Source organism: Brassica napus, chromosome A6 (assembly GCF_020379485.1).
Source record: "Brassica napus cultivar Da-Ae chromosome A6, Da-Ae, whole genome shotgun sequence".
Lineage (NCBI taxonomy): Eukaryota > Viridiplantae > Streptophyta > Magnoliopsida > Brassicales > Brassicaceae > Brassica > Brassica napus.
The window spans coordinates 2,901,406-2,929,364 of record NC_063439.1 but is presented as its reverse complement, the minus strand read 5'-3'; the positions used below and the strand labels follow the sequence as shown (position 1 = coordinate 2,929,364).

Genomic DNA, 27,959 nt, shown 5'->3' with positions numbered 1-27,959 from the left:
GCATTTATAAAATAAAAAAATCTTTCTAGCTTTGGGTAAAATTGAGTTTTTTTATTAAAAAAAACAGCAATGAAAATGTTTTAATAATATAGATATTTATTGTAGTTGTATTTTTTAAAGTTAAAAAGAAAAGACGAAACGGAGTTGTAAAATCATCTTTGTAGATAATAGTATAGTTTTTTTTTGTTCTTTTTGACAACATTCTCTAAAAACAATAAAAATTATACAAGGCAGCTTCGATATACATGTGTTGATCAACACGAGTTTACTGTTGGAAAAGTCTTTACTGCAGAGGTTTATATATACACACACATATATGGTTCTACGGATATGATTTACGAAAATCCTACGCGAGAAAGAAAACTTGAGCCCGACGAAAAAGTCTTTATACCAAAGCTGTGTTTCATATCACCCACCTAAGAACACAAACGAAAACATGTCTGTTAGTGTTCGAACGAGAACACTGAATAACGAAAAACACGCATAGAAACCATTAGATTGTGTTTGTGTTATAGTAAAATCATCAGGCAGAAGTACATGTTCAGAGGCAAATGGAGAAATGATCAGAGGAAGAAGCAGGAAAAAATATTTACCAGGGTGGCGGGCGAGAAGGTGACAGATCAAGAAGATGCAGCTTAAAGATTGATTTTAACTTGAGCTGGTCGTTGGGCTTGTGCCAAAGGTTGAAGATGGTGCAACTGAAGCTGGCATTTGTTGAGAACCTCCTTCAGCCCAAGAACTCTCAGATATCGGGGAATACGGCCTTGTCACTTTGTTTTTCACCAATGCCTAAATCAAATAACCAAAACATATATTCTGAATTTGTTTTAAACAAGGGGTGACATTATTTTTTTTTTTTGTAACAAAACAAGGGGTGACATTATTGTTAATTAATTGTGAAAGAAAAAAGAAGCTACACTAACCTTTGAATCATTTTGCCCGTACAAGTTAATGGTTGTATCGATGGCTGAGTAAACATCAAGGGCCTGCTTCGTGTTGGGACTGCATTTGACAACACGGACTTGTTCCTTCGAATCATTTGGCTTTGATTTCAGATAGAGAATAAGCCGCGAAGGTGGAGAGTTAGGCTGGTCCTTTTTCCCCTCAGTCAGTTCCATAAATACAAGATCAGTCCATAGAACGTCCCACTGTATAGAGCACGCATCTTTGGCCGGGATGAATTTTCTTTGACCCATTATGTTGGACGGTTGCTGGAAATAAAATAAAATGTTGCTAATGTCAAAGAGGATTTCTTGGCTAGATAGATACCGAGGACGAACACTAGACCAAATTATAGACCTTATGCATATACTGAGAAGAGTAAGAGGTTATTGTGTGACTCACTTGTAGCAATATTACTCTTCGATGTGTGATCATTAGAACTTTTCCCTTTGGTAGAATGAAATGACTTTCATAAGCATCTGTGAATGCAAATTTCCCACGTACTTTGAACAGGTCAACCTGGCCAAGGAATGATCCAGATTCTGCCAACTGCAATATGACCTGTAAGTGCAAAAGTTAGAAGAATGAATCATCATCACGAATAAATCCATTCCTCATCAGGAGAAAAACCACTAGTGGAATACAGTTTGAAAAGAGTCATGAGTACAAATTTGTACCTGCCCCTGTGCTCTGTATTCGTTGTAAGGACGAAGCAGGCTATCAGCACCAACAGCTCGTGGAAGTCTCCGGCGAAGAAGTTGTTCATCTGAAGTGATTGCTGCTGCTATCTTCATCCTCATGGCATTTGCACCTTCAGTGGTCTTTGACAGAAGATCCAGAGCTCCACTCACAGGTTGGGCAGCAGCACCGATAATTCCTTTCCCAAAACCTGAGACAAATCCTTCGACACCAGAAGATTTTGCACCTTCGAGAGGCTTTGTCAATATGCCTGTGACTCCGCTACACAAGCCTTTCGCTAAAGCTCCACCTCCTTCTCTGATAATATCGCCAAAGTCCTCAACACCTTTGTTATCCTGTCAAATGTTAGAAATCACTTGTATCATAAGCCACTGGAACGTCAAATGAATTTTTTTTCACATATTAGGTGAACAGATGAAAAGCAACTTATTTTTTTATGTTACATGAAACAGCAACATGCAGGAGCAAAATCAAAGCCATGAACGAACCTGTCTCTGTCGACTTTGGATAAATTTTTTATCCATTGACAACGCAGCTATGCCTTGACTCATATGGCCAAGAACGCAGCTTGCATTGCCGATAATATCAACACCTGAGAGCAACTGAAGAGGCTGGCCAAGGAGATCTTTCTTAACGTTCCTAATAGCACTATCGATCATAGTGCTTTGCCGCATGGATATGTTCTCGTTAAATCTTCCACTTATGCGTACCTGTTTCAAGAATATGAAAAATTAATAGAGAAAAACATACGAATATTCGGCTGGGTTGGGCTGGAAGTGCAGTATTTCCAGTAGTTGGGACATCGACAAATCAAATTCTACAAGTTCTGAAACTCGTCGACTAGGATCATTCTAGTGATCCTATGAGTAAAAAGTAAAAACGGATTGTCATAAACTAATTAGTAGGCTAATCGCGTGAAAACTTACCGGCATGTTTTCTGTATTCCCAAAAGCAGCCATCAGGGATGGCCAAAAGCCAAGCACTCCCATCGGCCTTTGACTTGGAGACATTGCCATCGATACTTTAAATCTAACTTCTGAGATATCGAGAACTCTGCAATTTTGGAAGGATGTAACCATATAGGTAAGTGTCGATGAATGGACTCATTTAGCATATACATGTATAAGAAAATCCGACTGTACATACCCGAGTTGAATGAATGAATCAACTGATACAGCCATTGACTCAGAATTGGATAGTCTACTCAAGTTGGATTGCTGAATCATCTCATGAATGCGCCAGATTATAGGTTCATGGATGTTAACCAGAAAGGCAGTATTTTCACGTCCGTGGAAACCTATATACGGGTAGACACAGAGATCGAGACCAGCATTCGATTGCAAAGTAACAGAAAATTTCAGAATGCAGTCAGCGTTATCTCCAGTTTCCTGTGGTCTGAACAGAACCGGCATTGGAGCCAACGGTAATTGGTTATCCACTTGTATACCTTGCATCCTTAGCTTGAACCTGTAAAAAATTAGCGTTCAACATTAGTCCAGCGTGCTTGGTTTTATAACTGATAAGCGTGAAGACGGTGACCACTATTGTCGAATTAGACATGAATTTACGGTCCGACTAACTGCAGTGGTGAAATAGAATGCTCTGTAAAATAAAGCTACAAGCCTACAACTTAAAAACCATAAACTCACCTGCTAAGCCCAGAGCCCAAGCCGGTTGAGTATGTCACAAAGAGGTTTTGCACTGACATGTACAATATTTCCTCCGGAGCATGATCGATTACGGAGATTCCAAGCTCAGCGAGCTCAACAATCACATGAAACTCAGACTCTTCTGAGGCCAGAAGTTGAGATTGCTGAGACCCACCAGATAAATCTGACAAAGATGATGCTGGAAGTCTTCTGCTTATGCTTGACGTAGGTTCAACTGCTGGCATCCAGTCACTGATTCTCACAATGTTCTTTTTGTCTTCCTTCACAATAGTAACTCGTATGGGTCTGGTAGGTCCAGTCTCACTTCGTGGTGGATGATCACCAATCTTATCAATATCATATTTTTCCGATTTAGAAGGATCATTGCCATCAACAAGAAGTTCAAATAGATGTCGTCTACCAAGATCTTCCCAATAAAACGAAGCAGCTGCGTTAGGAGGAAGAAATTGCCAAGATTCACTGACACCACCCACTTGGCGATACCGAATAGGAAGAAACATGGAACGGTTCTCGATCCTAGGAGAATGGATTCACATCACATAGAATACAAAAAGAAAAGGTTAGATATGCTTCGTGGAAAAAAAAACGTAAATATAGTAGAGGGAACACAAACTTGGATTCAGTAAATAGGATGCATCATCGTATTAAAATAATTTCATGCAGGTTCCATGGATTACTTGATTCACCAAACAGATAATGGGTTTCAAAGAAAAGATTTGGCAGCAAGTTTTTAAATCATAAATGCAAATATGATCTTAGCTAGAAAATGTACCATCAATATCCAACTAAACAGTAAAGTAACATCAGAAAATAAACAACTCATCTGGAACTGGAAGACAGTTGAGGCATGTGTAATTTACCTATAAGGACCGGAGACAGAGTCTGGCCTAAAAATAACTTCGTAACGTGAGTTTTTTGTCCCGCTTCTGACTTGTACTCTTAGCTGCAATTGCTCAGTCCCATCTTCTCTTCCGACAGGGACACGCATTATACCTTCACTAAAGACACTGAATGGTGTGCTCCACCTATATCCCTTCACTCGTAACTGAAAATGTCCCATCCGCCGTAAGCACATTAATCATATTAAAATTAAGATACAGAAATCTGAAGGTATTTCACATACTTTCAGCAACTCAATCCGGGTGGAAGACTGCCATCCAAAGAGCTTTGGAGGATCAGAAGGATTAATCCATTCTTCTGTCTGACAATCACATTGTTGAAGACAGATGCTCATACCCACCCTGTTGATGAATAAGGTGTGTGGCTGGAAATGAATAACCTGAAAGCAAATGTATAACTGAGAGTAAGATAACAAGTGGGACTCCAGACTGGACATAATCCGCCTCTAGTTTATCTTGATATAATAAACCAGGGAGAGGAGTCTAATATATAACAGCAGCATGTACATTTTTTATGGAAACAGGAGAGAAAAACAAAGGCCAACTAAGTATTGTTTGCCAAGCTAGCTAATCCCTAAGAGTTTTCACGCCCAAATAACATCTTTAATAAATAGACACCAACAAATAAAACACTGTATATGAGCACGAATTTGACTTCAGACAAGTGATTTATACAGATACCACAGCAATGAGAAAACAGAAAAATCACACGGAAGTGATATCTGACCTTTGTTCTGTCCGATGTCATATTCAATACTGCTGAGAGCTTGTAGTACGAGGCATCTGAGCAGAAAGCGTTTACATCTATGCGTTCCTGGAAAAGAATTCGTGGTTAATGAAAGGAGAGAAAGTTGCTAGTCACACAACCAATTAAAGAAAATGACGACAGCTAGGAGGAAATCCTTTATACAGAAGTGTGTCAGAAATGGTTCTCGTACAATAAAGCAAAGTCCAGCAATTTCAAGCCATTAGCTTTAAGACAAATCTTTTAATATTTAGCAACTCACCTTCTTCTCAAGTTCAAGTAGAGAAATTCCAGGACTGTAGATCTCAGAATCCCGAGCTGCGACAGCAATACCAATTCGTGGGGAAACATAAGAATCCTTCTGAGATGGAAACAGCACGACGCCACTCCGACCAGCTGATTCTTGTGGAGAAAGCATGCTAGGCAAAGGACTAGTATCCTCGATAACCTCAAGCACTCGGACATTTTTCCTCTGTTGTCTTCTCTCCATCGAAAATGCAGGAATTTTCTTAAAAGATTTGGAGGCCCTAGACAAACAAGGGGAGCCAGCTTCCGCATTTTCTGATGGCTCAATCTCCACCACTCTATAGCCTAGAGGAAGATATGAATCATTTGTAATCCAATATGGTACAAAGAACCTTATAGTCTTTGGTGCAGCCCCGGTTTCTCCAACATCACGTTCTATACTTACACGCAGTCTCCTGAAACGCCAAGAGAAAGAGTATGATGTGGCAAAATATTATCATGAATGTATTGTATCGGGGTTATAACAGAAAAAGAAAAAACATCCACATTTGATAATTCTCAACATTATAACGGCCTCAATGAAATTCAACTACGGACTGGCTCCTCCCAAAGATACTAGTTAGTTAAGAAGAGATACTGATGAAATAATATTCTGGAACAAATGCGATTTTGTTACGTGACCCTTTCTGGTCAAGAGCCGTAAAACAGCTGTTAACCATTGTTTTCTTAAACAGCTGTAAAGAGCCGTAATACAGATTCATGTATCTGGCGTATTAGGCGGAGTTAACAATACTAAGAATTCCAGGAAGAACGAGAAATGAAAAAGAAAGAGTGACAAACCTTTTGCTCTGTTGATGGACGAACCAAAAGGATGACACACTGTCACTTGAAGATAGATCTAAAACAGGAATGGGATCCTACAAAAGAAATTCAGATTTAGTAATGAAATGAGAACTTTTTCCAATGTGAGTAGATTCTTCTGTAGTTTATCAAAGCCAACCTTTTCCAACGCCCAACCACCATGGACAGCTAGTGTAAGATACACAGGTCTCTGAATATCTGCTGAATATACGTGAGCAATCTCCCTTGAAGATACTACACCATGTTGTCTCTCAAGATATGTGCCTTCTTTTGTTTTTTCCGACACTGTGAATTTGACTGGGCAAGGAAGTCTATTTTCTAGCTTCAAAGGAGAACTAACAGAAATTTTCCAATCATAAACAGGTGTATTAAGGTCTGTATGAAGAACTGACGCATCTGCTCCCACGCTGAGCCAGAATGGCTTACTCCCTGTAGAGGGCTGGCAGCAGAAAAGCATATCTTTCTTCTCAAGCTGGTTTAGTTTCAAAGCAAAAGCAGATCCTCTGCTGCTTTGCTTGAACGTTTGCTGCCGAGTAAGCAAACCTTGATCAGCAAATGGTTGATCTTTTCCACAACCAGAACTCACGGCGATGCAACTACCCCATGCATAAGAAAGATTGTCAACCCTTGGCCGGACATGTAGGCACTGTTCATTATCTTTTGACAAACATCCCCATGGTAAAACATAGGACGATCCACAGACAACCAAAGCGTTATGATTGCTCGCTCCTGAAGAGATATTCTGATCAGATGATATGGATACCTCTAAATTGACATCTGAATCATTTGCAACTGTTGCTAAACATCTGAATGTTGCGTGCTTTCTTCCGTTTCTCATAGAAACTTCCATTGCAATAAAATCGTTTTGTAGTGATTTCGGAGCAACAGAGAGCGGAAGCAGCGAGCGAATGCTATGCCATGAGTCATCAGGCCGAACTCCAATCCAGAAACCAGTGTCTCTGTCAACAAAATCCTTACTTTCCATATTTCTTAGTGTGTTGGGGACTGTAGCCTTCTCGAAATAAGATGTTGAGACAAGCAAGCATCCGTTGTCATGTATATCTTCGACATTCTTCATATCATTTATCAAATGAGAAAGCAACATATGTTAGAGAAGCTTGAGAAACGTTAAAATACCTTTATATAAATGAAAAACAGCTAACCTTTCTCTGAAGCGTATAAGAACTAATATTCTCAGCATCACTTGACTGATACAGCGACCTTACTGAAGCTACTTTTCTAAGTGTATTTTCCCCATGTCCAACAGGAAATGAAAGCGACCCGACCACCTCTCCTGCATTAGTTAATGGCTTACTCTCATGTAACAGACGGACAATCTACTCAAATGAACAATAAACAATGCCAATTCACTCTAGAAAAGAATGATAAAACAGACAGAAAAGGACAGCTTAATTGATGGTTATGCATGACAAACAGGTCGAAGTTAATAAACCGAAGAAGTCACTGAATTTAACCTTTTCCGGCTTTAGCAGCAAGGTTTGTCACTTCAACCTCCAATCTGGCCAATCCCTAAAACAATTAAATCGAAAAAGACTACAAATATGAGATAAGTTCCAAAATCATGACAATTGTTTTAACTTCAAAAAGGAATTTTGCAAAACGATATAGCTTGTACTACTAGGCATCTGAGTCAGAGAAAACACGGGGAAGCAACTAGCTTTATATACTGTTCCAATCTAATGTTAATTCTAGGCTAAATCGCTTGTGATACCACAAGTTTGAAGGAACAGAGAAGATGATCAATAATGGAAGCAGAAAATTAAACGTTTCCTAATATACTACCTTCTTTGGGATTTCAAATATGAAAAGTTCATTCCACTTGGAGGTGCATTCCATCAAGTCATTAACAACTGCGGTGGAAGGCTTTACACACTTTGTCCTAGCACTTTGAGGAAAAAGCTTTTGTGGTTCTGCACCCTGACTATCAACAACGAGGCGCAGGGTGCAAAAGAAATTGTGACTGTTGCCATCATCGACAATATGCAAACCCTTCACAAAAAAGTGAAAGTACCATCTTAACCATAAAGCTTTCTAATACGCTACAATAAAAATTTCCAATGACGGATGCTTTCGTATATGTACCTTAGCCTCCAAAATCTGTACAGTCATGTAATTGCGTGCTTCCCTAGAACTGTCTGAAACATTTAACCTATTGGAGAACCTTGGAGGTGGAACCCACACAGAAGTATTTTCATCGTGACACAACTTTACAACTACATCTGAGTTCTCCTCCAGCTTTTTCAGATATATGTCACGGCCGAGTTTATTCTCTACCACAATGGTCTGAAAATCATCTTCGTCAAGGGCTGAAAAGGCCGAAAGATCCCCACTCTCACGAGAGACACTTGATTCCTGCACCACAGCGGACATATATACTTTCACGAAGAAAATATATGTTTTCGCGAAGAAATAGAGACTAAAGAACAAGGTACCTCTTTCATTTTGGCCGCTCTTTCTTCAAGTTCTAGTTGCCTTCTCCATGAAACAACGGCGTCACCAAGAGTTTCAAGGTTTGCAGCACTAACATTTATGTTCAAAATGTTAGTAGCAGCAACTCGCAGGCGTTTTCCTGGCTTCGATGATTGACTCAAGGAAGTATCATATGTTTCCAACCTTCAAAACGAAAGTGAGAAATCAAAATATTATTCCAGTTTTATCTCCCAGTTAAGTCTCATTATTATATTTACTTGAATATTCCATCAAATGGCTCCAGAAGAGGCTCCCACGCTTCCAACTGTGGGTTAAATGTTGAAGCAGCGACGGAGGCAACGAGTACTGCATTCATGGCCTCAGGACGACCATGAGTTGATAGCTTGATATTAGTGACAGTTGTGTCAAAGAGAGGAGTCATCTGGAAGAATTCAGAACAGGATAGAGATGTAAACATTGCGTTTGAACAAATTGGGTAGTAAATTTGACCATAACATACCATCCCATGTAAGCCGTCTAGAAGTGTTAGAGAGAAGCATCTCAGCTTAATTTCTGCATTTACATTTTCCTGTGTCTTCGGCTTTGCGGATTCTCCAATAGCGAAAGCCATCCGAATTGGAGGCCTTTTTAGATCAGAACGTGCAAGAAAAGTGCATGCCTACACAAGATATCAGCAGCTATCAGGATTGGGACATACTTTTCACAGTGTGGGTACTTAAGCAAATGGATAGTAGCTGGTTCACAAAACCCAGAAGTTCCTACAGTTCAATGATGACAATACAAAGCATTCACATAGTAAGAGACAAAACATCAGGGTTAAAACAGGTTGTCCAACCTGATTGTCAACTTTCCAAATGCTCCAGCATTGAGAAGACTCTGAACTTGAAGATCTTGAAACAGAAGCTTCGTAAATGTTGGCCTGGTTAACAAGATCAAACCTGGGACAACAGAACGAATCCACATGTGGCTCCACATCAAATTTAGAAATAACGCATCCTAGAGAAACATAGCCAGGAGGCGCAACAGGAATCCAGCAGAAAACTTCATCCAAGCCCTTCCCCACAATATGTGCGGCTTTAGTGAAGTGAAGAGGTTTTGCAGCAATCTCAGAGTCATCTGCTTTAAATAGTATTCCAAGTGCTGGTGGTTCCAACCTAATGAGAGAAGAAGAAAATCATAGGTTATTAACATTAATGTAAGAAAACAGTTCTTTCATTGTGGCTAATATAAAGACCAAAATTTAAATTAAAAATTTACAAACCCTTCAGTTATGCTATCACCCAATATGGCAAAACCAGGACGTGGTACAGGCCTCCATATTGAGATAGGTCTACGAAGATCACCACCCTTGTCCCACCAGATTCTCTCAAAGTTAGGAGTTGAAACATAATAACTCGATGGCTTAGAAATAGACCTGAGTACGTCCCAGCCTGATGAATTTCCAGTCTGATCATTTGTTTGCTCGCTTTGAGAGCCATTTGTAGATGATGGGTCACATAATGGATATGTTTTCAACTGAAGGGGATTCCAAAGAAGGCAATGACTGAGGCCACAACTATATTGTTTGGAGGGAGCCTCAGTTGAGGAGTGAGCATAGAATGATCCAAGAACATTATCAGCGCGCCACATGCTGAATCCAGACTCAATTAATGAACTGGAGGGGACGGTGTATATGCACTCAGAGAAACTGCTGGAAGATACAAGGTCAGATCTTAGACAATAAACAATGTGATCTGGTGGTGGCTCACTTCCTAAATTTGCAACACACCCCATAGCAGTATATCCTGCAGGAGCTACAGGCATCCAGAGGGAGCACTCATTTCTATCAGGAGAATGTTGACCATTACCCTCTTTTAAACCTTGAATAACAGAGAACAGGCCGATACAATTAAATCCAATCGGCTTCCGCACGCGCCCATATGTATTACTTACTGCCATTACTGCTTGTGTAGGAGGAATTGCCCTGAAAGGAAAATTTTAAAGGGATTTAATATCATAATGCAGCTTTACCTTCTAGAAGAAGAAAACATATGTACACTGAAGTGAGCACTTCTTAAGCAATTGTAAGCACTGGCACATATCAAATGAAAAAGAGGCTGCATGTTACACCCAAGCATCCGTTACGTTAAAGCTCCAATACGACAAGAGCTTGGTTATTTCTGTTACGGAAATGATTTGCCATGAATTTTATGGACGGAGTTCAATGCTATTGATGACTGAACACACACATTCAGGATGAAACAAGAATTTTATCCCCCAAGAGAATTATTTTGGTTGAGTATATTAGATACACAAAACATTTACTATAATCATTGAAAGCTCTGTTGTGCGGATGAAAATATCAAAGCAAACTATATGTAACATCAAGATATACATGTAACCAGATAAGCACTAATAATATTACCTTGATGTCACACAGTCTCCCAATATGACATAGTTCGAAGGAGCCTGCGGCCTCCAAATTGTGAGGTTGTTACCGGGACCATTTTCTGCGCGCATCCCCAAAAGGAAATAGTCAATAGTGTAATTATCTGATACAGTCGGTTACAAGGTAGAGAAATAATAGATCATGTGGCCAGACTAAAAAAATGCACCTAACGTAACTGATGCCATACCTTTCGGTGAAACCCAAATCCTGTGGAAGTTGGTGCATGAAGCTAACGGAATAGCATTTCCAGATTGTAAGGCTCCAGTTACTTGGCTCTGCAGATTCAGCAGAAGGGATAGAGCACTCAAGGAAAGGTGCATGTATATGTCAGTTGACGTCAAGTACATAGTTGTTTTCTCTTTGACAGAAGTGTAGCCCCCAGAAATATCGACTGGATCAAGAATGATAAGACCAGAACCAGTTTCAACCACCAGGTTCTTAAGCAAGGCCCGAACCCAAATGTCATTTTCTTTTGAGGCGTACCTGTTGAAAACAATAGCAAAAATATATCAACAATGTAACAAAAACTTTAGATCCGTTCACAACAAAGGAAGAAAAAAAAAAGCTTGTTGTCAACGTCATAGGCAAGATGGAGTCGACGTCAAGCAAACGTATTTGTATTAGGGAAATATTGTGTTGTAAAATGTGCTCAGACCTAACTGTTCAGAACTTTCATGTATGACAAAATGTTGATAAACATTAATCACTGATACTTTTTTTTTTTTGTCGCCAACATTACAGACTCTGTAAACCAAACCGAGAGATGTTGATCCATGTAAACGACGAAAGACGTTTGTTTCCTGACACTGCGTGCTAGGTTAATCACTGATACTTAGATTTGGACAAAGCTGCACTTACATAAAATTAAAATCCAATTTAACTCGCAAAAGCTTTTCTACAGCAGAGGAGTCATCCAGGGAGGATTTTGTACCATCAAAGAATGTGAACTCGGGAGCAACAACCTGTGCAAAAACAAGTTATGATATTGACAAATACAGCAAAAACCTATGAAATTGACAAATACAGCAAAACAAAAAAAAATCCAGTTTCATTAATCAGCTAGGACAGTAATTGAGAACTTATGAAAGATGGCCGCTGAAAGAAGTTGCGGAACCCTCCACATAAAACAAAGGATAATTGTGAATAATAGCACATTTTGAAGTTTATGTCTCAAAAATGGCACTAGAAGGAGAAAATCACAAAAATGACATTCATTAAAGGGTAAAATATCCTTAATACCCTTAGTTTAAAATTAAATAAATAAAAATATAAATAATATAAAAATAAAAAAAATGATTTTTTTTTATAGTTTCAGATTATATGTTTTCAGATTCGAAATTTTTATAATTTTTTTTTGAAATTTTTTTTTGAAATTTTTTTATTTTTTTTCAAATTTTCTTTTTATAATTTAAAAATATTTTTTGAAACTGTTTTTAAATTTTTTATTTTTTATTTTAGTATTTTTTTTTATAAAATTTTAAACCCTAATCCAAAACCTCAACCCTTAACTCTAAAACCTAAGGTTTGGATTAATTAACCCAAGGGATATAAGTGTATATTTACCTCTATAATAAAACCTATTTTTGTGACTTTGAGCTTTGACTGCTACTTTGGAAACAAAAACTTGGTTTGGTGCTATCCTAGTCTTTTTCTCTAAAACAAATCTTATGAGCCAAGAAAGAACATCAAAGAAACACCAGAATTAAGGAATAATGATCTAAAATAAGTAAGAGAGAACAAATGTAAAGTCTAGTAGTTTTCGATCAAATAGAACGCAATAAAATAGCTATAAACTATGCGCTCAAAACTATATAAACAGGTAAAAAGAAAGGCTCTAGGAAACCTACCTGAGCTTCAAAGGTAAAACACTGGCCAGACTTCAAATCGGATTGACGAATATCTGAGACATCTGATGGTTTGTACGCATTGCTCAGCACATTCTCAGAATTAGATTTGGCATTTTCTAACATTGAGATATCAACACCATCTTCTGGGGAAAATAAGCAGCTGCTATCGTCACTCAAGTAAATGCACTTGCTCAGACGCGACCCACTCTGCCACAGAAGAAAAAAACAGAAAAGAAGCAGTTAGCAAAATTAAGAATCTTGGAAAAAGAGAATGTGAAGCAGTAATTACAACAAAACAAAGAATCCTTCTCCGCTTCACGCTATAAGCGCTCGGAAAAGAAATTCACTCTACCAAGTGATTATTTTAAAATTACAAAAGGATGTATCTAATATTATTATATATAAAGAGAAAAGAGTTTCTACCTTAATTTTTACATTCACGAACCGCAACGTTTTTCCATGCCCAACAATTATGATAGGTTCTAATCTTCCCGAGTTTAAATCCTTCTCTCCTTGTTCACTCAACGAGATTACCTTTCCACATCCATCATAAGTATACTCATCAACCCCCGGTGAATCTGCTACTAACTGTCTACATGGGGACAAGTGCACGACATCTTCTATCTGTTTATAGAGAGCCTCAGAGAGAACTATGCCACTACATCTAGTGATTGGATCATTTGTTGGATCCAATGTTTCGTCTCTTCCTGTTATTGCACGTAAAGCTGGAACAAAAAATTCACCAACCGCAAGGAGGAAGTCAGGAACAGCAAGGATACGAGGTTGTTGAACCCGTAAAACACATGACTGAGAGGACGCTCGCCATCTATAATCCATCAGCAACATCGTTGAACATGGTGCGTCAAAATCAAGAACTGCCCTAGAGTTGGCCCGCTTAAAACTTCCCTTATTAAGGGAAAAGGGTAAAGATTCAGAAGAAGCTTGCTTGGATGCATCAACCGATGAGCCAAGCATCAGCCGTATTTCAGGCTTTGTGTTAGGACGGATGTCTAGAACAGAAACTTTAGGAACCCAGACATACAAATCTGTCTCAGATAGTGACGTCATCCTGTAGGATACCCATAATCCTTCAAGCTGTTAAATCAAAGTAAATGGCAAATTGGTTTTTAGATATCTGGTACATTTCTTAGGGGCGAAATCTACAAGAAAATAGAATGATCATGCTCAGAAGTACGTACCGCAACATGAGCTAACGGTGACTCTTCATTAACACTATTACGCAACTCAAGAAGAGCATAATTGATATCAACGGCCAGTATGGTTACTGTACGTGACATTATCGTCTGACTATTCAGGTTCACTTTGTCAACCAGCATCCGCATTTGATCTTTGGGGCCAGAACTATTACCACGGAAATCTGGAGGTAGCTTTGGCTCCTCAAACAAATTCATGGTTGTGCAACTTACAATAATATCATATTCTTTGTCAGACATCACACCATGCAAGAAATCAATCTGCACGGCAAACAGCAAGCTATCCTTTTACAATAATAACGTTTATAAGTATAGTCATCACTAATCTATCAATATCAGGAAGCCAAGACAAAAAACATACAAACTTATTTAGTTTAGAGATCGGTTCTTGACGCCAAAACTAAATATTTGGGTTCTTTGAACGTATAGAGAAGAAGAAATCCAATACCTTGATCTCAATTGAAAGTGTTGGTACTTTCTTAAAAACATCTCGTAGGCTGCGCCGTACAAAAATGTCCAATCCTTGGCCTTCATGTATCATTGGTTTCCCGATTGAACCATTTATGCCTACTGACATGTTAAGTCCAAGAATCTTACAACAAAAAGACAATAGAAACAATCAGCAGGGTAGTGTTTTCATCCATACGTTAAACAAAAGTGTTTCATGTTTATTCTAATATATACGAACCTTTGCATGAAGAACATCTACACGTACAGCACTAGGATCTTTCTCCGGACACCCATGCCAGCTTATTTCATTTGATACCTCCAGCTGACCAAGGTCAAGTTGTATGTAACTGCAGCCAATAGAAGTGTGTTGAGATTTTACCAACGTGCAGAGAAAGATTAAAGTAAATCTTTTAGAGATTCAGTAACAAAAGGTAATATGTTGCAGACCTCAAGCTTTCTTTAGAGCTACAGGATAAAGACTATATTACGCAAATAATTTTGATGGCAACTACTAGACTACCGTTAGAGAGCTATGTAACCGAAGTGTTGACATACCTAATACGTGACTGATAGCATAGGACATATCAAATAATAAACCGCATCATTTATACTTACTCTTTGCTCAGAGAATCTTTAGGAACAACAATTATTGGAGTGTCTAACGAAAGGTCTAGTTTCAGCGCAGTAGCACCATCCATCTCATATTTCTGGATTAGCCACTCAAAGCCTCCCACTTTGTCAACAAGCTTAACGACTTCTTCTGTATGAGGAGTGGCAAGTCCCATGAAGTACGCTGTAATCTGAAAACCATTTCATTGGTTTGGTCAATAATAAAATGATGTCCACAGAAGAGCATTTAAGTTTCCTTTGCACTTTAAATGAACTGGGTAAGAAAAGGTTATTGATCCTGGCACCTCTTGAACAAATCTGTAGAGGAATACGATGCGGACAGCTGACAGTGTACCAGATAAGCTATAATCATATCCTTCATAGTCATCATCGCCAGCACTATATGAATTGAATTTGAACTGCAGAGTAAAAGAGGAAGTGAGCAGATTCACGACAAAAACAAGCAAGATAAGGTCGTCAGCATTTTACCTTGATAAGAGACTCAACACCAGGATCACGTATGTCACAGAGCCAACTCCAGCAGTTTCCAGAGTCTAACGACTTGTCACAGAGTTTAAAATTACCTAGGGTCCCTTCTATTGAAAGAGAGCTCGGGTGAACCTTGAAAAATTAACAAATTTAACCAAAAAAAAGTTAACTAAAACAGACTTTCAATGAAACTGATTCGCTTTGCTTATAACATTTAGGTAGAGAACCAACTGCAGATCTAACTTTTAGAAACTCAGTTTCGATAGAATCATTAACAAACTGGTTTTCTTGTCCTCTGGTATGGGGCCATGATTAAGAGTAGCTAGATACAAAATCAAATACGTTCAATAAGATGCCTCAGGCCAATATTTATTACCTTGATGTCCAACACAAATCGTTCCTGTACAAACATGGCAAGCTGAGAACCATCCTCCTTGTTGAGAAACACAGTCACACTATCAACATTCATGTTCAGGTAAAACACTACACGGTCCTTGCCGTATCCAAGTAATCCTTCAATGCGTCCACCTTCATCATTTGTGTCTTTCTCCATATCAGATTTCTCAAACGCCACAGTGTTGACATCTTTATCATTTTCCACATATGTTGCAGCGCTCAAGTCAAATCCAAAACCAATTAGAGCAACTACAGTCGGTCTGCTGCAAAAGAACTCCAGTTTTGACATGCGAATGCTCATCTGAAATTGATTTCAAGCAGAACTTAGCGAAGTCGAGAAGGTATATTTGCTACAGTAAGCTAACCTCACATGGTCTTAGATTACATACATGTGTGTCGGTTCCATTATAATCGGGGGAGCTGGAGTTCCTCGTCAAGAAAACAACTGATACGAAATCAGAAAATTCACCATCCTGCACCTCATAAAATACCTCATCGCAAAGGCCTTTTCCCTGAGATGTATCTTTTTCAGCATCCTCGACTCCTAAATGTTCATCATAGTCTATCAGCATGCTGCCCTGAATCATATCCATATCCGGAGTACCTGGTTCTGTAGGAGACAGAAACTCTGCCAAAGCATCAGTAAAGGCATCTTCATCATCTGCATGTCTTACAGACATCTCTTTGTCATAAGAATCACATCTTGGTGAGTCTTGTATGTCTTCGTTCTTCAGGACAGAGTTAGCCAAATACTGAGGACTGCCTGACTGCTGCTGCTGAAGTTCATCTTTGATTTGCAGAGAGTGCAACTTCGTCCTAACGGTTAAGCCACTCTCTGAACTTCTCATATTGACCTGCAGAGTAAACACAAATCTGCCTCTATCAAACTAGTATATTGTATATCAACCGTATAAGTAGAAGAAATAAAAATATCCAAACGGACATCTTCACAAGTGGCGTTCCTAAAAAATGCAACCTGATTTAGCGAACGGTACGAGAAGAATTTAATCATTTAATCAACCTTTATGAACAATGCCGTGGTTCTGTTTGTAGTTTCCGTCACATAATCATTATCTTAGCCAGGCTTAATGATATAAATATCATTTTAATCAGAAACTAAATATCATGGTGTTAGGTTTTCTAAGCTTTGCACACCCAGTAAGCCTCATACACACAACTTCAGTATCAGCTTAGTATGTCCAACAAACACAAACCTTTCCTCCCGTAGCAAGAACTTTGAGAAGCAGAACCTCTTCAAGCTGCTCATCACATTCATCCTTGATCTGCAGGAGATTAGGATTTCAAAATCCAAGTTAAAATAAGAACTATGAAAGTTCTGGTATAAAAATATGTGGAGACCTGATCACAGCTAACATTCCCGTACAAGTACAACTTCGTCTCAACTAAAGCACCATTAATAACAAGATCAGCAGCTTTCGAATTCCCGGTCTGAGGTTCATGGAAGTCACCATCACCATCACTTGTATGACCAAGTACATCCCCCGACAGAGGAGCCTACAAACGGACAAGATTTTTCAGCATCAACCAGACACAACCAATGCAGAAAGAAAAACCCAGAAAAAAGGTGAATGAGATTTTATAAATATACAGAAGCTCGATAGGAAGCTTCGATAAGTCCTCTCAGCCATGCTGCCTTCTCCTCCCCCTGAAACTCTATGATCCAGGTGCTAGAAGATTCCAGGGCCTGAAGAATGCATGAGATCCATGATTTTTAATGGAAAATACATATAAGAATACAGCAAGGAAAGCCGCTGTAAAGGAATATATGTGAGCTGGCTTTTTGTCCAGAGAATCATCAACACTCTCAACCATCTTATTTCAGGTAGGTACCGATTCAAGACTAAGCAGGCATACCCAATTAGGAGTATATTTTAACGCTGGACTCATAGATTTGCCGGTTCTTTTATGACTCCTATTGTTTACAATCAGGCAGCTTAGCTTACCTTTTTAAGATTCGTTCCCCTAAGACCGACAGCAAGGCAGTTTAGTGAACCACCAACATTTGCGGGCGGAACCTCGAATACTTGCCTGCCAGCCATGCTGCACATACAAAGTTACTAACTTAACCGTCTTCTCTTAACACATGCAAAAAAACTTTGTTGCAGGAAGAGTAACTCGAAAGTACAAAAAAAAGAGAGGGGTACATGAAACAAAATAATGAGTGGAGAATAGCACAAACCATAAATAACGTTGATAATCAGGTGACCTCTCTGATTCAAATGCATACAGATATAAACCAGAAAAAACAAGGTGACAAGGCTGCCAAGTAGCAACAGAGTTACCAATTCCCTGAAACAATAGATTTCATACAGTCAAAGCCAACAAAGATAAATCAAGCTTGAAAAGTACTTAAACATACCTTCCAAACTAAGATTTTAGCGTCACTAGCAAGATCTGCAGGACTCCAAGGTTGGATTCCATCCGGAGTGTCATCAACAGGAGCTTGACTGTAGGTTTTCATAGCACCATACAAGATGTCGGACAGTTGCATGATCCTCATATATCTTGTTGGCGAGAAATGAACACCAATATTTGGCACTTGGATGGAAATTCTTGTGGATGGAAAACTTGGGTGAGGTACTTTGATCTTCAAGAAGAGATATATGCGTGTCAGTAGAAATGCCTCGTTTTAGCAATTGACACATGAATAGAAATGTCGCACAAGGTAAATACCTGATCAACAATAACTGCCATTCCACACCTCTCAATAAGGGAATAAACGTTGTCCGCTTTCTCTAGAATGGGAGACAACATTGGCTGATTAGTGAAATCTTCCATGAGTAAACTGCAACCACGGTTGTCAGATCCACAGTCGGTAAAGAAAGCGGCAATATCTCTTCCGGAAATGCAGAACCGAGAATATAAGTTTTGCCTTTGCTCCTCAGACCAAGTATCCTGCACTTGTACAAGAAGTATAAGAAAACAGAAGAGAACCACTACTAAAGTCGTATAGCAAGTCTGGAAACTTACCATGGTGGTTAGCGTAAAATTACCAAAATCCAAAAGGAAATGGCTACTGCACTTGGACGATCTTGAAGCCCTCAAAGGGATTCTCACTTTTGGAGCATCAAGATCAATGTCAAGAGCAAATCTGAGAAATCAAAGGAAAAGCATTAAGGAATCCGGTGAAAATTTTGCTACCTGTCCGAACTGATAAAATATTTAGATATCCAAATTCGAACAGACTACAATAATTTAGCTTTTGTTCTATGCAAACAGCATCTCGCTTTAGTCATCACCAAATGGTCCAACTCTGATATAAGGGACAATGGTAAAGAGAGATCCAAGTTTAAATTGTTCTAACCTGCTTTGCTCCTCCAACACTATTTGAAGTTGTTCTTGAGCCCGTCGAGTCACTTCCTCTAGTTTCATCTGTAATAAAGAACGGTGAAAATAAAAATAAATGCTAAAGCCTAAAAGTCTGCGGGATAGTAAACATACAGAAATCTATGACTAAGGATTTGCGTAAGGGTACACGTCTTATTGTCACCTTAACGCATATGCAATAAATTCTTGTAATAAAAAGTGCACTGAACATTAGAACAGTACCTGAAGCGCAGCAGCAGTTTCTAGTGCAACAGTAGGGCTAACTGCGCAACTTCGCTTCACAAATTCCAATACACGATCATAACTTTCAGTCCAGATCTGCAGTACGAAAATTACCAATTGTGCTCAAGATTTAAAATGAACAACTTGTGCTATCCCCAGAACCAAGTTATCTAATCCGCCAAAAAATCATCATCTGTTCTGAATTAAGATTGTTAGTGCTCCTTTGGCAGTAACTGAATTTAGTACACTAAAGCATCCATCGCTGATGTTAAATGTTTGAGAAGCGCATCTCTGGTTACATTAAAATTCCAAACTAAGAAAACCATATGCACATGAGAGTTACTAGTACTTCGTAGTTTAAAATTATAACAATACTATATATATATATATATATATATATATATATATATATATATGTGTGTGTATATCCATCCATATTTCCAAAAAGGAGTTTTAATCTCCAAAAACTTTTTATAAGGTCCAGAAAATTTACTATCCAAAGACGCTGCTATATATTCGAGACGTTTTTTATAAGGTCCTAAATACCTATGTTTCAAGAGCACACATATATGAACTGATTACCGTAGCGGCGCAAGGGGATATCGTTGCTGATAGTCTCCAATCAATGTTCTCTCCAATTGGAGATTTCACAAAACTAGCCATCAAGGCATTTGTCTTTCCCTCACTGGATACACTCTTCAAAGACAGCAGCATGACACACAGAGGGGAGCAGGGAAAGGTCAAATCTTCATTTATAGACAGGAATACAGAATCTTATCACAGGGGTTTGTGACCCTGGTCATAAGGTGAAATTTGAAAACAAACCTGTGCAAGGGAACCTTCTGGTGCAGATAAGCCATAGAACCTCAGTGATACATCACACTGAGTACTTCGATGTCTGAACTTTGTCGTCACATCGAGCTGCTCAAACCTACCACACAGCACCTCAGTTTGGTTTACATCAACAATCCTAGCGGCTCCTTGACCAATTGATACCGTTGCAAGAAAGTGAGTCATATTTTGCATGTCTTTTCCTGAATACAAATTCATGTCTTCGTCTGGCTGATGACTCAGTAACTTATTTATGGCCTTCCATTCTTCTTTAGTCAATCCTTCCTCCACCGATTTCGATCCCTCAGCCACACTATCGACCTCAGGCTCATCTTCAGCTTCTGTCCGCCTTCATGGAGATAGTAACGACAAATATTAATTAAAAAATATGGAATCTGGCTGTGATGTTGCATTCATTGTTACGATAAGAATTTGAAAAGCCAAAAAGCAAGACAACCATATTCAGAAGGAAGCACCAGAATCCACTAACCAATTAAATGAGAACCAACCGCTCTTTTTTAGCTTTCTCTGCTCTGCTGCTTCTTTTGACTTCACAGATTCTACCTTTGCATGTGCAATCAACCTATTACAGCACATGGTCAGATAAGTCGGAAGGAGGAAAAGCACATAGACAGCACAGTGCCATTAAGAATCCCAATGAAAACAACGAGGAAGAATGGCAAAGCTTGAACTTCTTCTGAGAAAAAGTGGTATAATAAGACTATGTAATCAAACAGTAAGTCAAATATGTCTATAAACTTTCAGTATATTTGGAACTTGACCATTGTCATGACAATAGCCAAATCAATCCAGAGATCAAGTGTCTTCGAGATGGATTCCGGTGGTATACACCACAAGATTGATGCTTTCCACTCAAAATGTGAGGATATAATTATTACCTCCACAAAAGAATCACTTTGGAATCAAGGTCCCTTTCGATTTCTCTCATCTCTGGGTTATTAGCATTTGATGACTGCTGGAGAAAGTTGGTATACAGCTGAATATAACGCCGACGTAACTGGCAAAGGTGATGGATTCTATCCCAGGAAAATCGATAGCTGAAATGGGGTAGTATATGAAAGACAGATCAAAATACAACATCATTCCACATATAGAATGCAGTATACTTTCCTAGAAGATGATCAACTATGCAAGACTAAAAAACAAAATAGATTTTCTAGATAAATGAAGTTTCTTTTCCTAGTCTGTCAGTAAAATCCTGCAAGGGAGATATAAATGAAACGAGCACGTACCATAGTCTCTTTTGTTGCAAACTAGCTTGAGCAGCAAAGCGCCACCACAAACGTGGAGCCTCTGAAACAGGAACCACGGGCCTTAAATGTGAAATCTCAATATATGTTTTGTATCTTGAAACAACTTCGACTAGCTTTATCCAATCGTGATATTGTTCCTGGTAAGGGAAACATGGTAGACAACATACAAGTGACTTAAGTCCAGCACCTCAAAAACAAAAATCACTAAGCAGACGCAGTATCAAACTCTAACGGGTCTCAGAAGTACAAAGATGGACAGAAGAAACCAAAACTCGATGGAAAATATTACAGCTACCCCTGGAAGAAAACGAGAAACATTTGCCCAGAAAAAAATTGAAACAACAATAAAAAGTACAGAAAATGGTACCTCTGTGATTGTCACGTTAACATCATTTATGTTAACTGACGCTCTTTCAAATGGAGTCTCCTGATTATTTCTCTCCTGATTTCCTAACCGGTGATACTTAAGAGATCCATTGATAGGGGACAATAGATATCGACGATTTAAGGCCCATTTCGACTTTAGGTTATGCTCAGTTTTCTCCTTTATGCCATCTTCAAACATCTGAACGAAGACAGCCAGTAGTTAAATACATAAAACCTCAAGGAACATTTGACTTGACTAATAATTTGACGCAAAACACAAAATAATCACCAAGTAAAAGGTGGACAAGAACAAACCTTAACCCACTCCTCGGTACTAATATCGTCCCATTGCTTCTCTATTTCCCAGGGAGAGCTATTAGAATCATGATACAGAGCAAGCCTTTCAAGCTGCAATGACTGTGACAGAGACCATGCGTTAGCCTAATTGTGTCTGTACAAGTCAATAAGTAGTATAATTATCATTCAGCACACTTAGTTTTCAACCAACAGACCTTGTAACAAAGTATCAACTATGAAACGCACTCTAATCGAGCACAAACATCAGAGAAACTAACTAACTGAATAGAGACAAATGAACAATTAAAAATATTTTTTGAACTACGAATCAATTAAAAACTACTACCTCATTCTCTCATGTGAAACAAACGACATTTCCTTTAAAAAGTCTAATCGATGGTCTATCGTATTTCAAGCCTCTTGGAAAAGGGGCTTGAACTTCGTATATGAGAGACCATAAAATGGGAAATATTCGAAACTTTGAAACACAATGTTTTTGTCAACTTTCAAGTTTCAACTGCTCCGCCTAATTGATAATAGAAAAGAAAGAAAACAAAGCTCACTATACGCACTTTATCCAAAGCACCACTTGTGTCAAATGTCTCATTTCCTTCCTCATACATTGTAACAGTTGCGAGGCTGGCCAAGGTGATGCCCGAAGCAAAGGGATGCCCTGGATTACTGGATCATATATTGTTGAAATACGAAAAAATTGATTAGCATGTACGTCTGAGTCGTGTCCAATAAACACCAACAATGACATTACTAAAGAACACAAAAGCTAGATGTGGCTATAAAAGCAGAACATGGAAAATAAAAAAAGGCCAACAGCCACAAACCTGGTAGAATCCTCGTATCTAATATGTACATTGCTGATGGATACTTTAAGGTTGCCAATAATTGTGGCAATACGCGAACCTAGCCAAGAATTTCCTGCTGGAGGCTGCAAAGAACCAAGCATAAAAGAGCTACAAGTTATAACATATAACATAATTAGCATATGAGAAAAACATTTATCTAGTACAAGGAGGGCATATATATCCTTCGTAAAAGATCATAAGGAATCTTCTAATCTGATCAGGAAAGTTCCACGTCACTCAAACAGATAACCCGTAAAAAGAAAATAAGAACGATATAAAAATTACAAAATAAGTTGAGTTCAGAAGCATACACTTCCCAGCTTAGATTTTGCTCTTGCTTCAAGAGTTGCCGATTCTGCTTCCTATTTGTAGCAAACACGAGAATGATAAATAAGAAAACATCAACGTTTATCTTGTACATTAAAAGACCGAAAACTCATATCGATTGTATTCAGAAGTATGCATCAGCCAGAAAAATTTAATACCTCGATCTGCTGAAGCTTGGTTTCTAAAAGCTTTTCCCTGTGCTCCTCCTAGTATGTAAATAGTTTAAGCAAAGTTGGTACCAACCAAAGTAAAAAGCTTAAAGGCGAGACAACACAAAATCCAAGACAATGCCTTAACTGTTCGGCCATCAGGGGCAGGATAAGCAAGCACAAAGACACGGTCGATCAAAACAATGACTGGCTCTTTTCCTAAACTTTTCCAAGGGACCTGAAACAAAGGTTTGTTAGTCACTGTCAAGTTCTAGATATGCTACCTAGCCATAATTACTAGAGTTTGCTAACAAAAATAACATTTGCTAATACAAGTCTACGTTTAGAAACCAGGGAGGGTATCACCCTGACTGGTAATATCCATGACAGTTGACTTCGTATCAAAAGCTTCAAGTGATGATTGTTAATTGTTTACTTAGATTTTAGCTTTTGGTTTTGGCTTTTAGTTTCTAGTTTTTAGATTTTAGATTTTAGTTTTTGGCTTTTAGTTTTGTTCAAAAACATGAACGGTGATTTTCGACTCAGGTTTTTGATATTTGTATTTATTTAATTTTGAAATTTCTGTATATTTTTCTTTTTCTCTAAAGTTTTCATTAGTAATTTATTTAATTTTAGAAGTTGTCTATTATTTTTAAGAACTTGACTTAACTTTACATAAAACTAATTTTAATAATTAGTTTTATTTTATTGACAATTTTTTTAAAAAATGTCCTTATATACTAAGTATTATATTGGTTATAGTTTATAGTAGGCTTGGGAGGGATCGGGTATCTAGGCAATTTTAAGGTATCCAGATCCTTATCCGGCCGATCCATAATTTTACTATCCTTATCTGGATTCGGATTCTCGGATATCCGAGTTTTCGGATATCCGGGTGTCAGATATCCTTCTAAAAATTGTAGATATCTAGATCCGGATTTGAATCCTTGAAATAAATAAATAAATAATGTTATTATATATAAAATATTAACAATAATTTAAAAATATTACAAAAATTATATAAAATTTACATGTATAATTATTTTATGTATAATATTACAAAATTTATATATACTATTATAATAATTAATAAAAATATATTAAATAAAATTAATTTTTATATATAGATATTACTATTTTGAAATAGTTATTAATAAAACTTATGGATATATCCGGACTAAAAAATCAAGATATTTGGATCCGGCTTTGACGGATCCAACATTTTATTATCCAGATTCGGATTTGGCCCCTCCGGATATCCGGATCTCAGATAAAAGTCCCAGGCCTAGTTTATAGGCATGAAATAGTAAAATGCTGAAAATTAATTTTTCTAAATAATACAAAATTTATTAACAGTAATATTTACGTATTATTTTAATTGTTAATTTTGAATTATGAAATTTATTTTACTGATAAGTTTAAAATTGTATATGAGTTATTGTGTAGTTCACTATAGTAAAGCAAAATAAATTTTATGACAATCAATTTATTAGAAAAAAGATTGATTTTATTAGGTAGAATATATATCATTCAAACTGCACTAATCTTATTACATTTAATGTTAGTTTCAATTAGCATAGACATAAAATTCATGCTTATGTATATACTATTTTGACCAAAAAAGTGTATATACTATTTATTTTACATCCTCAAATTTATTTTTTCTTGACAGCCTATGAATAGTAGACGCCCTGTGACAATAAAACACAGATTTGAATCTTACAAAACCTTATTTTTTATATTAATTAGCATTTTATTTATTTTTCCTATATTAATGGGTAAATATAGAAAAAGAATAAACAAAAGAAAAAAAAATAGAAACCATCATAAGTAGAAAACCCCATGAAAACTTGTTTTGGGATTTTGTGTTAAGAAAACAGTTATTTGAAAGAAAAAAAAACTAGTTTCCCTACATTTTAGGAAATCTATTATTTGAAAATCTTGATTGGATGAAAAATAGATTTTGAAAAAACAAAAACCAAAACTACAAACAGAATCATACGCATATCTACTTTTAAAAAGTCCACATATTATTCAAAGAGTTGTAAATACTTGATTAACAGAAAATGTAGCCCAATTAAATCATATGGGACTTCCCTCTATTAAAGCATTTTTGCCTATAACTGATATCACGTTCACAATAAAAAAATTTCATACCACATTTTTCTAGCTCATAACTCCTTCAACACTGCTAATAGCCTTACAGTTCAATAATTCATGTGAAAAAGGCTAAAAAAATTCACTCTCTTCACTTTTACCAACAAACATGTCAATAAACTAAACCATATCAATTCCCAGCATTGCTATTGTACATCATTGCATAAGAGCATCACACATGCATGCATTTCTGGTCATGTAAGCTTAGCTAAGTCATCAATAAGTGGTTTTTCCTCTCTCTAGATCCTCAAAGTACTTTAGTAAGCATATATAGGAATTAGCATGTGAAGAAATATGATGCAAGTAACTCCGGCAAGGATTTTCAATCCAAGCTCAAGTAACCAAACTTTCCAGAAAGAAACATGCTTATATCAGTTTACCGTATAAATGGTAAGAGTGGTCTGAACAAAAAACATCAAAAAAAAAATCCACAAAGAGAAGAAGAAAACTAGCAACCTTTAAAGTAATGGTTCCGACAAAACCGGATTTGACAGTGACAGGGAGTTTCAGTGAATTCAAAGCCTCCGCCTTTAACTTCAAATCTTTAAGAACAACATCCCCTGAAAAGCAGTAAAGCTCAACATCAATAATGGGAAGAACCAAAGTTAAACAACTGACTACAAAGCCAAGGGATTACATCTCTACATGTGTCAATATCACCAGTAACCAGTAAACAAACTACTTCGTATTCGAGATAACTAAATCATGAGCAGTCTTTGCACATAAGAATTGTAAATACTCCCTAGATATAAAATTATTATAAAAAGATATGCCAACCTTTCCAGAAACTAATCCGCAGAGCCTCTGTGGAGAGTCCATGCACATATTCACCCAGATACCTCCGAAGCAGATGTAGTACCTGTATACCAAGTTGTAAGACTGCAATTAATAGATACTCCATTTCACCAATTAAGCTGGACATGGAACTGTTCATCAGTTACATTCAAATCTTAATTCAAAATATCAACTAATTAGTTCTCCAGCAGCATCTACGATTCGAACATCGAAATAGAAAGGGCTGGAAACTCTATTTTTTTCTCTATTATAGAATTAAATTTACTCCAATGGTTAACTTTATAATAGAGTTACTCTATAATATAGTGAAATATAGAGTAATCTTATTTTTTTTACTCCAAATATAGAATGAAAAACAAGAATACTCTATATTTCTCTATATTTCACTATATTATAGAGTAACTCTATTATAGAGTGAACCAGCAAATCCCACTTTATAATAGAATTATTCTATTTTAAAATGAAATATAGAGAAAATTATAGTTTAGCATTGGAGATGGTCTTACATGAGCTTCGAACATGGCGGCGAGAAATTAGCTAAGGGAGGGAGCGAAAAATGGTAAGGTCGTCTTCTTCACGCGTGGTTTAGAGAATCGAGGATCATCGAGATCCGAGAAACGAACCGACTCAACATTGAAGAGAGGGAACACGATCTTGAATTCCAAATCAAACAAACCCAGCGATCGATGTAAGCAAAGAGAGTCGAGAGGAAGCGATAGAGAGAGTTTGGGATAAGATTTTTCAGGTCCTTACGATTTGCTTTATATATTTTCTTAATTTTTTCCGGTCAATACACTTTTAATTTAATTTAAAATTAAAGCAACATTACCTAAATTTTCCTTTTGAGCCCCAATATTTTATAAATCTCGCGATTCTTCAAAACTTCTTATATGAAACCAGAATCTGATTTTAAATTACGTGCAAGTATGCAACTCATCATTTTGTATGTGGTAAATTTATCCTCTTCTATATTTAAAAAAAAAAAAAAAAAAAAAATTTATCCTCTTCGAAATCATTGTTTCATTTATGTTTCCAAGAATATATGAATTAGAATAACGTTTTGTGCTAATTTATGTTTCGTTACATAGTTTAGATCAAGGTTACATATTTACAATGTTTAAATTTTCCTAGTCATTCAAAATAAACATTAAACGAACTAGCATTAGGCTTCATCTCGGCAAATTGGTGCAGCTTTAAAAGACAAGCTTATTTGGCATCTGGGTTGTAATTTGTAAATGCCGTATGGCCATCTAAGGCAAGGAGGTGGTCGACAACGGCAAGCGTCTAATGCCATGGCGATCCAAGCCGAGCGTCATTTGTATATTCCACTAAAAAGATGGTAAAAATTCCGTATATATATGAAACGCCAAAAAGAAACCAAAAAGCT

General features: G+C 37.4%; 2 protein-coding genes across 2 annotated transcripts in view; both read right to left on the bottom strand.

Moving 5' to 3' along the window:
* Positions 1-141: 141 nt before the first annotated feature.
* Positions 142-27,959, bottom strand: part of LOC106349747 — a 67,234-nt gene continuing 39,416 nt past the window's right edge. The window contains exon 62 of the mRNA XM_048782025.1: positions 142-416. The gene's annotated coding sequence lies outside the window, so the exon portion shown is untranslated. The remainder of the gene's footprint in view (positions 417-27,959) is intronic.
* Positions 207-27,312, bottom strand: LOC125610147. Its single transcript, XM_048782027.1, has 62 exons — positions 27,079-27,312; positions 26,555-26,636; positions 26,234-26,337; positions 23,769-23,858; positions 23,630-23,677; positions 23,456-23,506; positions 23,124-23,227; positions 22,857-22,965; positions 22,303-22,404; positions 21,989-22,186; positions 21,601-21,758; positions 21,247-21,405; positions 20,838-20,930; positions 20,342-20,696; positions 20,099-20,212; positions 19,517-19,612; positions 19,272-19,339; positions 18,938-19,058; positions 18,641-18,862; positions 18,327-18,554; positions 18,147-18,256; positions 17,911-18,007; positions 17,556-17,651; positions 17,306-17,461; positions 17,161-17,229; positions 16,336-16,800; positions 15,927-16,247; positions 15,551-15,682; positions 15,367-15,480; positions 15,068-15,252; positions 14,691-14,799; positions 14,451-14,594; positions 13,988-14,263; positions 13,212-13,883; positions 12,789-12,995; positions 11,800-11,903; positions 11,129-11,424; positions 10,918-11,002; positions 9,775-10,476; positions 9,349-9,667; positions 9,013-9,171; positions 8,771-8,934; positions 8,516-8,696; positions 8,166-8,435; positions 7,866-8,072; positions 7,538-7,592; positions 7,226-7,356; positions 6,202-7,134; positions 6,042-6,118; positions 5,218-5,656; positions 4,938-5,024; positions 4,435-4,590; positions 4,172-4,356; positions 3,291-3,827; positions 2,788-3,108; positions 2,568-2,694; positions 2,130-2,351; positions 1,620-1,976; positions 1,345-1,503; positions 924-1,211; positions 594-789; positions 207-416 (listed from the first exon to the last, which is right to left on the bottom strand). The coding sequence occupies exons 1-61, from the start codon at positions 27,091-27,093 to the stop codon at positions 649-651; spliced, it is 12,372 nt and encodes a 4,123-aa protein (XP_048637984.1). The 5' UTR covers positions 27,094-27,312; the 3' UTR covers positions 207-416; positions 594-648.